Source organism: Cherax quadricarinatus, chromosome 35 (genome assembly GCF_038502225.1).
Source record: "Cherax quadricarinatus isolate ZL_2023a chromosome 35, ASM3850222v1, whole genome shotgun sequence".
NCBI lineage: Eukaryota > Metazoa > Arthropoda > Malacostraca > Decapoda > Parastacidae > Cherax > Cherax quadricarinatus.
In genome coordinates, this window is record NC_091326.1 from 12,052,073 (window position 1) to 12,069,309 (window position 17,237).

General features: G+C 39.1%; 1 protein-coding gene across 2 annotated transcripts in view; it reads right to left on the reverse strand.

The window, feature by feature from the left end:
* Nnp-1 (Ribosomal RNA processing protein 1 homolog Nnp-1) overlaps positions 1 to 17,237 on the reverse strand; it is a 54,348-nt gene that overhangs the window by 20,467 nt on the left and 16,644 nt on the right. For both annotated transcript variants that reach the window (XM_070091388.1, XM_070091389.1), the window contains exons 6-8: positions 6,657 to 6,730; positions 4,780 to 4,979; positions 2,944 to 3,999 (exon numbers count right to left, since the gene is read on the reverse strand). In XM_070091388.1, the coding sequence (XP_069947489.1) occupies positions 2,944 to 3,999; positions 4,780 to 4,979; positions 6,657 to 6,730 (1,330 nt within the window). The remainder of the gene's footprint in view (positions 1 to 2,943; positions 4,000 to 4,779; positions 4,980 to 6,656; positions 6,731 to 17,237) is intronic.

Here is a 17,237-nt window from a genome sequence, read left to right on the forward strand (position 1 = left end):
GGAGTAGTAGGTAAATCTGGGGTGCCAGGGGTAAATGAAGGTGGTTTTAGAGTGGGTAGGGGATGTGTAGATCAAGCATTTACATTGAAGCATATATGTGAAGAGTATTTAAATGTAGGGAAGTTTTCATTGCATTTATGGATTTAGAAAAGGCATATGATAGAGTGGATAGAGGAGCAATGTGGCAGATGTTGCAAGTATATGGAATAGGTATTAAGTTACTAAATGCTGTAAAGAGTTCTTATGAGGATAGTGAGGCTCAGGTTAGGGAGTGTAGAAGAGAGGGAGAATACTTCCCGGGAAAAGTAGGTCTTAGACAGGGATGTATAATGTCACCATGGTTGTTTAATATATTTATAGATGAGGTTGTAAAAGAAGTAAATGCTAAGGTGTTGGGGATAGGGGTGGGATTAGATTATGGGGAATCAAATACAAAATGGGAATTTACACAGTTACTTTTTGCTGATGTTACTGTGCTTATGGGAGATTCTAAAGAAATGTTGCAGAGGTTAGTGGATGAGTTTGGGAGTGTGTGTAAAGGTAGAAAGTTGAGTGAACGTAGAAAAGAGTAAGGTGATGAGGGTATCAAATGATTTAGATAAAGAAAAATGGAATATCAAATTGGAGAGGAGGAGTATGGAAGAAGTGAATGTTTTCAGATATTTGGGAGTTGACGTGTGAGCGGATGGATTTATGAAGGATGAGGTTAACCATAAAGGTAGTAGGTTGGTAGACAGCAACCGCCCAGGGAGGTACTACCGTCCTGCCATGTGAGTGTAAAACGAAAGCCTGTAATTGTTTTACATGATGATGGGATTGCTGGTGTCCATTTTTCTGTCTCATAAACATGCAAGATTTCAGGTACGTCTTGCTACTTCTACTTACACTTAGTCACACTACACATACATGTACAAGCATATATATACATACCCCTCTGGGTTTTCTTTCTAGCTCTTGTCCTTGTTTATTTCCTCTTACCTCCATGGGGAAGTGGAACAGAATTCTTCCTCCGTAAGCCATGCGTGTTGTAAGAGGCGACTAAAATGCCAGGAGCAGGGGGCTAGTAACCCCTTCTCCTGTATATATTACTAAATGTAAAAGGAGAAACTTTCGTTTTTCCTTTTGGGCCACCCCGCCTCGGTGGGATACGGCCGGTGTGTTGAAAGGAAGAAAAGAGGTTAACCATAGAACTGATGAAGGAAAAAGGGTAAGTGGTGCATTGAAGTATATGTGGAGACCAAAAACATTATCTATGGAGACACAGAAGGAAATGTATGAAAATATAGTAGTACCAACACTCTTATATGGGTGTGAAGCTTGGGTTATAAATGCTGCAGCGAGGAGGTGGTTGGAGGCGGTGGAGATGTCCTGTCTAAGGGCAATGTGTCGTGTAAATATTATGCAGAGAATTCGGAGTGTGGAAATTGAGAAGGTGTGGAGTTGATAAAAGTATTAGTCAGAGGCCTGAAGAGGGGTTGTTGAGGTGGTTTGGTCATTTTGAGAGAATGGATCTAAGTAGAATGACATGGAGAGCGTATAGATCTGCAGGGGAAGGAAGGGTAAGGGTTGTCCTCGAAAAGGTTGGAGGGAGAGGGTAAAGGTTTTTTTTGAGCGAGGGGCTTGGACTTCCAGCAAGCATGCGTGAGCGTGTTAGAAAGGAGTGAATGGAGATGAATGGTATTTGGTATCTGATGAGCTGTTGGAGTGGGAGCAGGGTTATATTTAGTGAAGGGATTCAGGGAAACCGGTTATTTTTTATATAGCCAGACTTTAGTACTGTAAATGGGAAGTACAATGCCTACACTTTAAAGGATGGGTTTGGGATATTAGCAGTTTGGAGGGACATGTTGTATGTCTTTATATGTATATGCTTTTAAACTGTTGTGTTCTGGGCACCTCTGCAAAAACAGTGATTATGTATGAGTGAGGTGAAGGTCTTGAATGATGACGAAAGTATTTTCTTTTTGGTGGGAGACTGCCAACTTGTTAAAAAAAAAAAAAAGGGGGAGTAGACTTGTCAGTGATAGATTTTATGAAGGATTAGGTTAACCATAGAACTGATAAAGGAAAAAGGTGAATGGTGCACTGAGGTATCTGCGGAGACAAAAAAAGTTATCCATGGAGGCAAAGAAAGGAATGTACGAGTATAGTGGTACCAACACTCTTATATGGGTGTGAAGCATGGGCTGTAAATGCTGCAGCAAGGAGGAGGCTGGAGGCAATAGAGATGTCGTATCTAAGGGCAATGTGTGGTGTAAATATTATGCAGAGAAATCGTAGTGTGGAAATTAGATGGTGGTGTGGAATTACTAAAAGTATTATTCAGAGGACTGAAGAGGGGTTGTTGAGGCAATCTGGTCATTTAGAAAGGGTGGGGCAGGGTGGAGCAAAACAGAATTACTTGGAGGGTGTATGTGTAGGTTGCCCTAGGAAAGGATGGAGGGAGGGGGGTAAAAGAGGTTGTGTGTGAATGGAGTCTAATGGTTTTTGGGACCTGATAGGCTGTTGGAGTGTGAGAAGGATAATAATTTGTGAAGGGATTTAGAGAAACCAGTTAGCCAGACTCAAGTTCTGGAGGTGGGAGGTACAATGCCTGCACTCTGAAGGAGTTTGAGATAATGGCTGTTTGGAGTGACATCTAAACTGTTCTATCTGAGCACCTCTGCAAAGACAGTGATTATGTGAATAATTGTGAAAGAGTTTCTTTGTTTGGGTCCCGCTGCCTCGGTGGGAGATGGCCGACACGTTGAAAACAGAAAATCTTAAAGAGGTAAACAAACAAAAGTTATTATGAGATAAGTATTCTATTTTACAAAAGTTATTATGAGATAAGTATTCTATTTTACAAAACTTTTTTCTCCCTTAATTATTCCCTTGTATAATTTTATTTCGTAAATGAAAAATTACCTTAACTTAAAAATGAAAAACTTAGGAGCTTCTTACCTTAGGAGATCTTAAGACCTTGTTCTTTTTTTCCTTTTTAATCTGACGCTTGCTTTTGATAAAGATTTCAATCTCCCCTTTCTTCAGTGGCTCATCCCATGGCGATTTCTTATTGATTCCTCCATCACTTTCAAATCCCCTTTGTTTATAATTGCTTGAAAAATTTAATACTAGCTCTGAGCTATTATTCATGGATTCAATGGGTGTTAATGCCTTCTTATTAGAATCAGATGCTACTGTTTTCTCACTGGTGCCAGAGACAACCAATCCGTTATTAGTACCACAACTCACAATGTCACTCTTACTACTGGATAATGGCTTTTCACAATTATCACTCTTATGTGAAATGTCAGAACCTGAATGTTTGTCATAAGAGATTTTAGTTTTGCTTACAGTACTGCACACTTCACTACCTGAACTTTTAAAATTTTTACCATTTTCTGCTTCTTTTGTATCATCAACCAATGGGTTTATTACAACTTTGTTTATTTTTTCTTCAGTAGTTTCTTGAATATTAGAAGACACTGCTTTCAATGGTGATATAAAATCAGAGACAGCAAATGAATTTTTTTTCTTTTTAACTAGTTTCTCTGTTCTTTCCAATAGTTTTCTTTTTTTCCCACAATGTACTGATTTTGTAGATTCTATGATGAAGCCACTTGTATCACCTTGCGAAGTACTATTTGCTTTCTTGGTCTTCTGAATCGCAGGACATACTTGAAAACCATTTATTCCCTTGGATACTTTGCTTTCAAGGGTAGAAGGTTTATTTGAAGGTTTATTACGAGATAAGCCAGACAATGCAGCAACAAGCTGTAATTTATTTTCTACAGCTAGCTTTCTCTTCAATGCTATTTTTTTCTGATGCTTGTCCAACCTCCGCTTTTCCTTTTTGGAGAGACCTTTGTTTTTAGGATTTCTACCTTTCTTGGCAAGTCGAAGCTTTGTTTTCTTTGAAAGTTTCTTTTTAAAAGATACTGATTTCAATGGTACTGGGTATTTGTCCTCATTCTCAGCTTTGATTATATTTCCCTTACATAAATCCTCATTAAATTTCTGGAAAAAAAAAAAAAAAAATATATATATATATACACATATAAAAGAACATTCCTGGACAAAAAAATATTAAATTGATCTCCTTAAGAGATCAGACATTATATATAAATTTGACCTTATACATATCTCACCACCTCCCCAAAATATTTCCAGTCCTGCACATATGAACACTGATGCCTCTCTATACACACCCACATTTATCTATCATACATACACACACAAAATCCTTGCCCTCCACCCCCAAGAGTGACTGTGAAATGTGTGTAATAGAAGCACAGGAGAAGGAATAAGGTAAGAGAATCACCATCCTAAACCATTAGCTTAGTGAGTGAGCTAAATGAATAATGTAATGACCCCCTACCAGGTCACCTAATGATAAAGTACACAAGCAACTTAAGACGCATTTCTTCACTGTCATGATATATAATGAAAGCCAAAGATACCGTGTGTACTTTACTTCATCCAGCCAATATTTTATGAAAATGAGGTAGAAGCAGTAGATAAATAAACAGAAATTCTTTATCTAGGACCAAAGCCTTTAGACAATACTGAAACAAAGCATTTATATAATAAATAAATCTCACCTTCCAAGACAAAAAAATACAAATCAGAAATCACTGATGAAAATTTCTAAAGAAAAGAAAATCTTTGTGGAAGGTAAAGATAATGAAGCCTAGTTGTAATACTCTTAAAGTAGAAGATAAGCAAAGAGAGAAACAAACACGTTTCTTGCTTTACTAAAAATCATCATACTTGAACAGAACACAAATATGGACTGACCTGCAACCTTTCAGCTGCCTTTTCCACTTCACTGTCAGAAACCTCGAGGTTATTACCCACATTATCTCTTGGGGCAGCTAAAGGATAAAATCCTTGTGCAACATCCCGCAATTCATTTACCAACTTGAAGATTCGTTGACGATTTGCTTTGCGTACCTTTGAAACTGCTCCTATGCTTTGAAGAGAATCAGCTAACAAATCTGTGGATTGGAAAAGGAGCAGGCTAAGAAATGAGTGGAAGCAGTCTTATTACTTTTTAAATCAACGACCATCTCTCGCCCAGGCAGGATGACCCAAAGAAAACACATTTACCAACATTCAATCAACTGCCATCTTTCCAGAAGTGTGCTGACATCACAATTGGATTACCCCTTCAACTGCAGCATCCACATCCCTCTTTCAGAATGCAAGCAATTCCTTTCCCATCTCCAGGACTCATAAGTCCGGCTCACAAGCTGATTTCCCTGAATCCTTTCGTAAGTTACCCTGTTTACACTCGCATGTTCATTAAAAACAACTTGTCTCCATTTACTTCCATATAACATGCTTACACAAGCTTGCCGGATGGTCAATCCCCCTAAAACTCAAAAGAATATTGTATTGTACCCCCTCCCTCTAACAATTCCCAGGATGACCCCTCCCTTTCCTACCTATAGATTTATGCACCCTCATCCACCTTGAGTTTTTCCTCACTCCTATACAATGTTATCCCTCACTGTCCTGCCCAAGGCAGTATTTAGTAGGATCTGATGATAAGATGTTCCTTAACCCTTTGAGGGTTTTGGTCGTACTAGTACGTCTTACGCGTAGGGGTTTTTGACGTACTAGCACTCATAAATTCTAGCGGCCTCAAATCTAGTGGGAGAAAGCTGGTAGGCCTTCATATGAAAGAACGGGTCTATGTGGTCAGTGTGCACAGTCTAAAAAAAATCCTGCAGCACACAGTGCATAATGAGAAAAAAAAAACTTTGACCATTTTTTTGGAATAAATCAGCGACTTTGCAGTGTATTTTCGTATGGTATTTATTGTTGTATTCTAGTTTTCTTGGTCTCATTTTATAGAATGGAAGACATATTACAGAAATTGAGATGATTTTGACTGGTTTTACAATGAAAGGTGCCTTGAAATTGAGCTCAAAGTAGCAGAAATGTTCGATTTTTACCAAACTTCAAAAGTAAACAAATCGTGCCAAACGTGCAATACACGTCAACTGGTGAGTCTAATATTCTTACACAAGTGCACCAATAATATTTATACCATTTTTTACACTAATGCAGTAGTCTGCATAACAGTAAATCTTTTATTTTTTGTGAGAATAAAAATTCAAAGTGGAAAACAAAAAAATATAAGAGGGGCCTTGAGACATGACTAATGACTAGAGGAAATGTCATTTTAGTGCCAGGAATGTCTTCCTTGTTTATTCTGGACCCTATTCGGAAATTGGCATCTTTTGAAATTTGTGTGAAATTGGCAAAATTGCTAAATTCTGACCACTGTACTGGATAGTTGAATTTCATAAATGGGTGGTTTCTTGCACCCATTCGATAGAAAAAATGGAGTTCTAGCGAAATATTCATGTTTTTTGTCGACTAGTACAGTGAAATTGGCCGAAAATGGGGCTCAAAGTGGGCAAAATCGCTGATGCGTAAACATCGCTGAGACCGCTAACTTTGCAAGAGCATAATTCCGTAAGTTTTCTACCAAATTTCAAACTTTTGGTGTCTTTATGATCGGGAAAAGATTCTCTATCTTTTCATAAGAGAAAATAATTTTTTTTTTTTTAAATTTGGCCGACCCTGAGAACGAGTTTCGGAGAGGGCCTGTCGACCCTCAAAGGGTTAATAAGACAATACAAAATTGATGGATGTATACATACTAAAATCTGGTCTGAGTTGAGGTATACAGGCATCCACTTGTCCTGCTCTGGGATCAAGAATCTCATCTTCACTTCTGGAACAGAAAAGAATTTTGTCAAGAAAAATTAATAAAATAAAACTACAGAATCACTATTAGAAACTTGATAGTCAAAATGTAACTTCCCGATTCTGCTTCCCCTCTCTCTCTTTCCTCCACTTTTCTGCCAATCTACTGTAGTCTGACCTATAGAGGGAAACATCCTCACCATAACTCACTTAAAAGCTTTAATGACAGAAGTGCACCGACCTCACAATTCAAACTACCATCTAAACTGCAACATCCCTGCACATCCTTCAGAGTACAGGCACTGTACCTCAAACCTCAAGTTTGGCTATCTGCTTTCCATGATTCCATCCCTTCCTTGTGTCTAGGCAAAAATAGTTTGGGTTTGTACTTTTCAACAGACCACCTGGCACATCACTTGGGATTAGGAATGTGTGAAACATCCAGCTCAACAACTGCTCAAAAGAAAACCTAATTTTTAATATACCTTTACCTTAATTTAATAAGTTTAAAGTCAATCCAAAGCAGCATTCTCTAAATATTGGCTAGAAATAGACTGGAATAAAAAATAAATAAGGTAATATCAATAGGGAATTCATTATGTTAGTCAGCATACACAATAAATAAATATACAGTGGAACCTTGACTTAGGAGTTTAATTCGTTCCAGGAGCTAGCTCGTAACTCAATTTACTCATATATCAAATTAATTTGCCTCATTTAAAGTAACTGAAAAGCCATTAATCCGTTCCTGCACTCTGGAGAAATGAGAAAAAATACTTGAATGTGATGCTATTATCAACTGTACAGCTTATTTATCTATCACAATTCATCTAATATGACATAATAAATAATATAATTAACACAGAAACATGATATATACTCTAGAATGAATAAATTAGGCCAAGAGGCAGCAGCTGAAGCATCAGCCATTTCTGTCTCAATTTGACTATAGTATCTTCCCATGCTCTTACTGTAAGATAAAACAAGAGTATTTTTGAGGCTAACTGCAGTAGATCATTAGTTTTCTAAGGAAAACGCTGAAACAATGTTTTTATAAATAAGAAATATCGTGTAAAAACTGTCTATATAAAGTACTTACACACTTGGAGCAGAGATGGTGGGAGAGGTTGAGGGCGAGGGATGTTGAGGGTAGGGGATGTTGAGGGTGGGGGAGGTTGGGGGTGGGGGATGCTGAGGGCGGGGGATGCTGAGGGCGGGGAATGCTGAGGGCGGGGGATGCTGAGGGCGGGGGATGTTGAGGGCAGGGGATGTTGAGAGCGGGGGATGTTGAGGGCGGGGGATGTTGAGGGTGGGGGATGTTGAGGGCGGGGGATGTTGAGGGCGAGGGATGTTGAGGGTGCAGCATATGATGTATTGCCTGGTTAAGTCCATGGAAATCATCGTCTTTTTCTTTTGAGCATTTATTTTCTTAGCACCCATAGTTAGAAAAAAGAAATTTGGCCAAATGACTAAAAAATGCAAACAAGCACGAGAGAACTGCTCCCACAGCGACGTAAACATATGTACTGCTTACCAGACGTTTTGCCATCAGCTATGCCAACTAGCGGCAGCATTCGGAATTATTATTAGGTAGTAGTATGTTTTTTTTTTTTTCAACAAGTCGGTCGTCTCCCACCGAGGCAGGGTGACCCAAAAAAGAAAGAAAATCCCCAAAAAGAAAATACTTTCATCATCATTCAACACTTTCACCACACTCACACATTATCACTGCTTTTGCAGAGGTGCTCAGAATACAACAGTTTAGAAGCATATACGTATAAAGATACACAACATATCCCTCCAAACTGCCAATATCCCAAACCACTCCTTTAACCCTTTGAGGGTTTTGGTCGTACTAGTACGTTTTACGCATAGGGGTTTTTGACGTACTAGTACTCATAAATTCTAGCGGCCTCAAATCTAGTGGGAGAAAGCTGGTAGGCCTTCATATGAAAGAATGGGTCTATGTGGTTAGTGTGCACAGTCTAAAAAAAATCCTGCAGCACACAGTGCATAATGAGAAAAAAAAAACTTTGACCATTTTTTTTAATAAATCAGCGACTTTGCAGTGTATTTTCGTATGGTATTTATTGTTGTATTCTAGTTTTCTTGGTCTCATTTTATAGAATGGAAGACATACTACAGAAATTGAGATGATTTTGACTGGTTTTACAATGAAAGGTGCCTTGAAATTGAGCTCGAAGTAGCAGAAATGTTCGATTTTTACCAAACTTCAAAAGTAAGCAAATCGTGCCAAGCGTGCAATACACGTCAACTGGTGAGTCTAATATTCTTTTACAAGTGCACCAATAATATTTATACCATTTTTTACACTAATGCAGTAGTCTGCATAACAGTAAATCTTATATTTTTGTGAGAATAAAAATTCAAAGTGGAAAGCAAAAGAATATAAGAGGGGCCTTGAGACGTGACTAATGACTAGAGGAAATGTCATTTTAGTGCCAGGAATGTCTTTCTTGTTTATTCTGGACTCTATTCGGAAATTGTCATCTTTTGAAATTTGTGTGAAATTGGCAAAATTGCTAAATTCTGACCACTGTACTGGATAGTTGAATTTATAAATGGGTGGTTTCTTGCACCCATTCGATAGAAAAAATGGAGTTCTAGCGAAATATTCATGTTTTTTGTCGACTAGTACAGTGAAATTGGCCGAAAATGGGGCTCAAAGTGGGCAAAATCGCCGATGCGTAAACATCGCCGAGACCGCTAACTTTGCGAGAGCATAATTCCGTAAGTTTTCTATCAAATTTCAAACTTTTGGTGTCTTTATGATCGGGAAAAGATTCTCTATCTTTTCATAAGAGAAAATAATTTTTTTTTTTTTTAAATTTGGCCGACCCTGAGAACGAGTTTCGGAGAGGGCCTGTCGACCCTCAAAGGGTTAAAGTGCAGGCATTGTACTTCCCATTTCCAGGACTCAAGTCCGACTATATGAAAATAACCGGTTTCCCTGAATCCCTTCACTAAATATTACCCTGCTCACACTCCAACAGATCGTCAGGTCCCAAGTATCATTCGTCTCCATTCACTCCTATCTAACACGCTCATGCACGCTTGCTGGAAGTCCAAGCCCCTAGCCCACAAAACCTCCTTTACCTCCTCTTTCCAACCCTTTCGAGGACGACCCCTACCCCTCTTTCCTTCCCCTATAGATTTATATGCTTTCCATGTCATTCTACTTGGATCCATTCTCTCTAAATGACCAAACCACCTCAACAATCCCTCTTCTGCCCTCTGACTAATGCTTTTATTAACTCCACACCTTCTCCTAATTTCCACACTCCGAATTTTTTGCATAATATTTACACCACACATTGCCCTTAGACAGGACATCTCCACTGCCTCCAACCGTCTCCTCGCTGCTGCATTTACCACCCAAGCTTCACACCCATATAAGAGTGTTGGTACTACTATACTTTCATACATTCCCTTCTTTGCCTCCATAGATAACGTTTTTTGACTCCACATATACCTCAACGCACCACTCACCTTTTTTCCCTCATCAATTCTATGATTAACCTCATCCTTCATAAATCCATCCGCCGACACGTCAACTCCCAAGTATCTGAAAACATTCACTTCTTCCATACTCCTCCTCCCCAATTTGATATCCAATTTTTCTTTATCTAAATCATTTGACACCCTCATCACCTTACTCTTTTCTATGTTCACTTTCAACTTTCTACCTTTACACACATTCCCAAACTCATCCACTAACCTTCGCAATTTTTCTTTAGAATCTCCCATAAGCACAGTATCATCAGCAAAAAGTAACTGTGTCAATTCCCATTCTGAATTTGATTCCCCAAAATTTAATCCCACCCCTCTCCCGAACACCCTAGCATTTACTTCCTTTACAACCCCATCTATAAATATATTAAACAACCATGGTGACATTACACATCCCTGTCTAAGACCTACTTTTACCGGGAAGTAGTCTCCCTCTCTTCTACACACCCTAACTTGAGCCTCACTATCCTCATAAAAACTCTTTACAGCATTTAATAACTTACCACCTATTCCATATACTTGCAACATCTGCCACATTGCTCCTCTATCCACTCTATCATATGCCTTTTCTAAATCCATAAATGCAATAAAAACTTCCCTACCTTTATCTAAATACTGTTCACATATATGCTTCAATGTAAACACTTGATCTACACATCCCCTACCCACTCTGAAACCTCCTTGCTCATCCGCAATCCTACATTCTGTCTTACCTCTAATTCTTTCAATTATAACCCTACTGTACACTTTTCCTGGTATACTCAGTAAACTTATTCCTCTATAATTTTTACAGTCTCTTTTGTCCCCTTTCCCTTTATATAAAGGGACTATACATGATCTCCACCAATCCCTAGGTACTTTCCCCTCTTTCATACATTTATTAAACAAAAGTACCAACCACTCCAACACTATATCCCCCCCTGCTTTTAACATATCTGTCATGATCCCATCAGTTCCAGCTGCTTTACCCCCTTTCATTTTACGTAATGCCTCACATACCTCCCGCACACTTACATTCTGCTCTTCTTCACTCCTAAAAGATGGTATACCTCCCTGACCAGTGCATGAAATTACTGCCTCTGTTTCTTCCTTAACATTTAAAAGTTCCTCAAAATATTCTTGCCATCTACCTAATACCTCCATCTCCCCATCTACTAACTCCCCTACTCTGTTTTTAACTGACAAATCCATACTTTCCCTAGGCTTTCTTAACTTGTTTAACTCACTCCAAAATTTTTTCTTATTTTCATTAAAATTTCTTGACAGTGCCTCTCCCACTCTATCATCTGCTCTCCTTTTGCACTCTCTCACCACTCTCTTTACCTTTCTTTTACTCTCCATATACTCTGCTCTTCTTATAACACTTCTGCTTTGTAAAAACCTCTCATAAGTTACCTTTTTCTCTTTTATCACACCCTTTACTTCATCATTCCACCAATCACTCCTCTTTCCTCCTGCCCCCACCCTCCTATAACCACAAACTTCTGCCCCACATTCTAATACTGCATTTTTAAAACTATTCCAACCCTCTTCAACCCCCCCACTACTCATCTTTGCACTAGCCCACCTTTCTGCCAATAGTCGCTTATATCTCACCCGAACTTCCTCCTCCCTTAGTTTATACACTTTCACCTCCCTCTTACTTGTTGTTGCCACCTTCCTCTTTTTCCATCTACCTCTTACTCTAACTGTAGCTACAACTAAATAATGATCCGATATATCAGTTGCCCCTCTATAAACTACTTTCATTACATGCTACATCATACCTTGTATATTTATTTATCCTCTTTTTCATAAAATATGTATTACTTATTACCAAATCTCTTTCTACACATAGCTCAATTAAAGGCTCCCCATTTACATTTACCCCTGGCACCCCAAATTTACCTACTACTCCCTCCATAACATTTTTACCCACTTTAGCATTGAAATCCCCAACCACCATTACTCTCACACTTGATTCAAAACTCCCCATGCATTCACTCAACATTTCCCAAAATCTCTCTCCTCTACACTTCTCTCTTCTCCAGGTGCATACACGCTTATTATAACCCACTTTTCACATCCAATCTTTATTTTACTCCACATAATCCTTGAATTAATACATTTATAGTCCCTCTTTTCCTGCCATAGCTTATCCTTCAACATTATTGCTACTCCTTCTTTAGCTCTAACTCTATTTGAAACCCCTGACCTAATCCCATTTATTCCTCTCCACTGAAACTCTCCCACCCCCTTCAGCTTTGTTTCACTTAAAGCCAGGACATCCAGCTTCTTCTCATTCATAACATCCACAATCATCTCTTTCTTATCATCTGCACAACATCCACGCACATTCAGACTTCCCACTTTGACAATTTTCTTCTTCTTATTCTTTTTAGTAATCTTTACAGGAAAAGTGGTTACTAGCCCATTGTTCCCGGCATTTTAGTTGACTTTTACAACACGCATGGCTTACGGAGGAAAGATTCTTATTCCACTTCCCCATGGATATAAAAGGAAAAGTAATAAGACCAAGAACTATTAAGATAAAATCAAAGAAAACTCAGATGAGTGTGTATAAATAAATGTGTACATGTATGTGTAGTGTGACCTAAGTTTAAGTAGAAGTAGCAAGACATACCTGTAATCTTGCATATTAATATTATTATTATTGTTAATATTATTATTGTTATTATTATTATTATTAATTTAGGGAGCTGGAGCACAGATCCGATTCCCTAAATCAAAAGCCCCTCACCCGCGTCAGGGAACCTTGAGGGCAGCGAGAGGCACTTGATCTAGGGAACTGGATCTGTGCTCCAGTTACCTAAATTAATAATAATAATAACACTAATAATAATAATAATTATTATAACAAACACCGCCAACTTAGTGCACTGTTCACCTCGCTGTGGGAGCAGTTCTCTCATGCTTTGCTTACATTTTTGAGCCATTTAGCCAAATTTCTTTTTTCTAAGCATGGGTTCTAAGAAAGTAAGTGTAAAGGACAGTGCTAAGAAAAAGAGAATGATTTCCATGGAATTAAAGCATGAAATCATAGATAAACAAGTGAGGCATCCAGGTTTTAGATTGAGGGGGAAGCGGGGGGAGCTGGCTCGTAACTCAAATGTTGGCTTGTAACTCAGAGTAAAAAATCGACCCAGGGACAGCTCGTATCTCAAAAAACTCGTATGCTGGGACACTCGTAAGTCAAGGTTCCACTGTATTTCAATAAGGAATTCATTATACCATAGAACCTCTGTATCTACGGATTCAGTTTCTGGGGTTTCAGTTACCCACGGTTTACCATGGCCCAAAAATAACCCTTAATTTTGCTTAATAATGACACCAAAGTGCAAAAGTAGCAATACTGACTGTTCAAGAGAAACAGTGAAGTAATTCCCATCAGTGAAAAAGTGCTAATCCTTGACTTACTGTGCTTAATTTATTAATTAACTTTATCATAGGTACATATGTAAACAAAAACGACTTATATATAGGGTTTGCTACTATTTACGGTTTTGGGTATCCATGGTAGGTCTTGGAACGTATCACCCGCATACAGGGGACTACTCTATATTTAATACAATTACATGTACACAGTTAACAAATATATTTCCCACGGGAATAGTGGGCTGGAATTCTTCCCCAGTGACTAGTAACCCATTCTTTATTCAATTTCTGAAAAAGAAAGACAAAGAAAGTATTGAAATTGGAGTGTTCATATGTTTGGGTGCAGTACAGATGATAAGAGGCAAACTGACTATTAAAGTTTTGAATGAAAAAAGCTGGATGCCCTAGTACTAAGTGAAACAAAGTTAAAAGGGGTAGGAGAATTTCAATAAGGAGTAAATGGAATTAGAGCAGATGCATCAGATCTAAGGAAGTAGTGCTAATATTAAAAGGTCAACTATGGAAAGAAATGAGAGTATAAGAGAATAAATTCAAGAGTCATTTAGATTAGGATAAAGGATGGTAAAGAGAAGTATATCACTGGTAAGTGTACATGCACATGAGGGTGAGGTGCAGAGGAATGGAAAGAAAAAAAGGAAAAAGAGTGAGACTGAGAGAGAAGCAAGAGCACAGACACACAATTAGAGTGAGAGAGCAAGAAAGAGAGAATGAGTGAGAGGTGTGTTATGGGGTAGATAAGGAAGCCATGTGGAAGACTGTGCAAATATAAGGTATAAGTAGAAAGTTCCTAGGTAGTAGGTTGGTAGACAGCAGCCGCCCAGGGAGGTACTACCGTCCTGCCAAGTGAGTGTAAAACGAAAGCCTGTAATTGTTTTACATGATGGTAGGGCTGCTGGTGTCCTTTTTTCTGTCTCAAACATGCAAGATTTCAGGTACATATTGCTACTTCTACTTACACTTAGGTCACACTACATGTACATGTACAAGCACACCCCTCTGGGTTTTCTTCTATTTTCTTTCTAGTTCTTGTTCTTGTTTATTTCCTCTTATTTCCATGGGGAAGTGGAACAGAATTCTCCCTCCGTAAGTCATGCGTTTTGTAAGAGGCGACTGAAATGCCAGGAGCATGGGGCTAGTAACCCCTTCTCCTGTATATATTACTAAATGTAAAAGGAGAAACTTTCGTTTTTCCTTTTGGGCCACCCTGCCTCGGTGGGATACGGCCAGTGTGTTGAAAGAAAGAAAGAAGTAGAAAGTTACTCAACCCAGTAGAGAGACTTTATGCAGAAAGTAAGACTTAGGCAAGGGTATGTAGGAAGGGGAAGGAGAAATGTGACTACAGCCTCTCCTCACTTAGCTATGCACTTGTTTACCGACGACTTGGACTTATGATGGGCTCTCTGACTAGTACGCATACCTAAATAACGTATATTAGAGCTCATTTCCTCAATTCTTTTTATTACAATATACAGTACACAACTGTATAAACATTTAAAAATATACCAGAAATGCTATAAATGGCGCAAAGGTGATATTAAAACAATATCAACGATGGTTGACAAACCCAATACCATTATTGTATGCTCCTCACTTAGCAGCAAATTCGTTTACTGACATGGTCTTAGGAACGAAACTTCGTCGTTAAGTGAGGAGAGGCTGTATTTCTCATTACACATAGGTTTTAGATATAGATATGTGATACCACCATAGTTATTTAATATACAGTAGGACACCTGTATCTGCGGGTCTGGTATCTGCTGGTGTGGTAACTGCAGTTTCAATTATCCATGACTCACCGTGGCCCGAAAATAACCCTGAATTTTGCTTAACCCTTTCAGGGTTGGTGCCATACAAGTACGGCTTGCGCGCCAGGGTTGGTGCCGTACTAGTACGCGTAAACTCTAGCAGCTTCAAATTAAGTGGGAAACAGCTGGTAGACCAAGATGTGAGAGAATGGGTGTGCGTGGTAGAAAAAAATTCTGGGACCCAGTGGAGCATTGTGGGAACACCATTTTAGTACACCTTGTTCACCATGCCTCACGGCAAGGAGCCCCTCACTCCTCGGCGAATTGGGACACTTTTGTTCCCCAGTGACATTTCTAATACAGATGGAAGTGCTAGTGCAGATAAGTTTCAAGGTTTTGATGAGGTTGTGACCGAAACTAATGACCATAATACCAGTAATAGTGATTATGTTTGAGTGAGGTGAAAGTGTTGAATGATGATGAAAGTATTTTCTTTCTGGGAATTTTCTTTCTTTTTGGGTCACCCTGTCTCGGTGGGAGATGGCCATCTTGTTAAAAAAAAAAAAAAAGCGAGGAAAACCCAGACGACCCTCAGCCTTCCACCTCTGGTGCTGGGCCATCTTGTTCACGTTCAGTCGTACCAGAACCAAAGAGGAAACTCCTATTTTCCCAAATCCCGGACTCAGATGTGAGCATTGGTGATGATAGTGAATATGAACTACAAGCTCTTGTAAACAGTTCCAGTAGTGATGGCGAAGTGGAATATTCTCCAGTGAAGCATCAGTATATACGACAGTATATGCACTCTGGTAGTGTGCTATATGCTATTCCAAGGGGAAGGAGTACATCCTGTGGCTGTACAACAGGAACAGATAGCGAAAATGAAGATGATAGTGTTGCAATTGGGATGGAAAATGTGCATGGTGGTGGTAATGGTGGTGCCGGCAATGAGGCACCAGCAGTGGGCCATGCTGCCACCCACGCCGCTGCCTCAGCTGATCTACAACAAAGGCCACCATCCCCCACCCACCCACCACACCAGCCTCCACAACCACCTGTCAATATCCAGTACCCACCAGCAGACTGCACCTGGGATTGGCAGGAAGCTGCCAATTTTGTTCCAAATCCCCATCAGTTTGATGAAAGCCAAAGTGGAATACGGCCATCTTGTACACTTGGGAACAATGCCACTGAACTGGATTGTTTCGAGTTATTCTTTGACGAACCCCTGATGGAAATTATTGTCAGGAAAGCAACATATACTTTGAGTACATCATGGCGAACACAATACTTTCACCAAACTCACGCCTACACCAGTGGAAGGAGACAACTGTGGCTGAGATGTATCTTTTCTTTGCCACAATAATGCTTATTCCACATGTGTATAAGCACAGTGTGAAATCATACTGGTCGACAGATCACCTGATTGCAACCCCAGGTTTCAGTGATATAATAGGAGTGAATCGATTTGTGCTATTACATTGTATTATGTATGCTTCACTTTTCAGACAAAACCAGGCCTGACAGAAACGACAGGTTATATAAGATTAGGAATGTGTTTGTGTATCTGAAACAGAAATTCAATATGTATTTTTATCCCTTCAGGAAGCTTGTTATTGATGAGTCTTTGATTCCGTTCAAAGGAAGACTCTCATTCAAGCAGTATATAACAAGCAAGAGGAAACGCTTTGGTATAAAGTTGCTTGTGCTTTGAGATTGTTACAGTGGTCTTGTATTGGATATAATTGTGTACACTGGAAGTAATACATTGCGAGATACCAGGAAGTTACTGGGTATCTCCGGTGATGTGGTTAGAACAATTGTGGAATCATATCTTGGTAAGGGACATATATTATATACTGA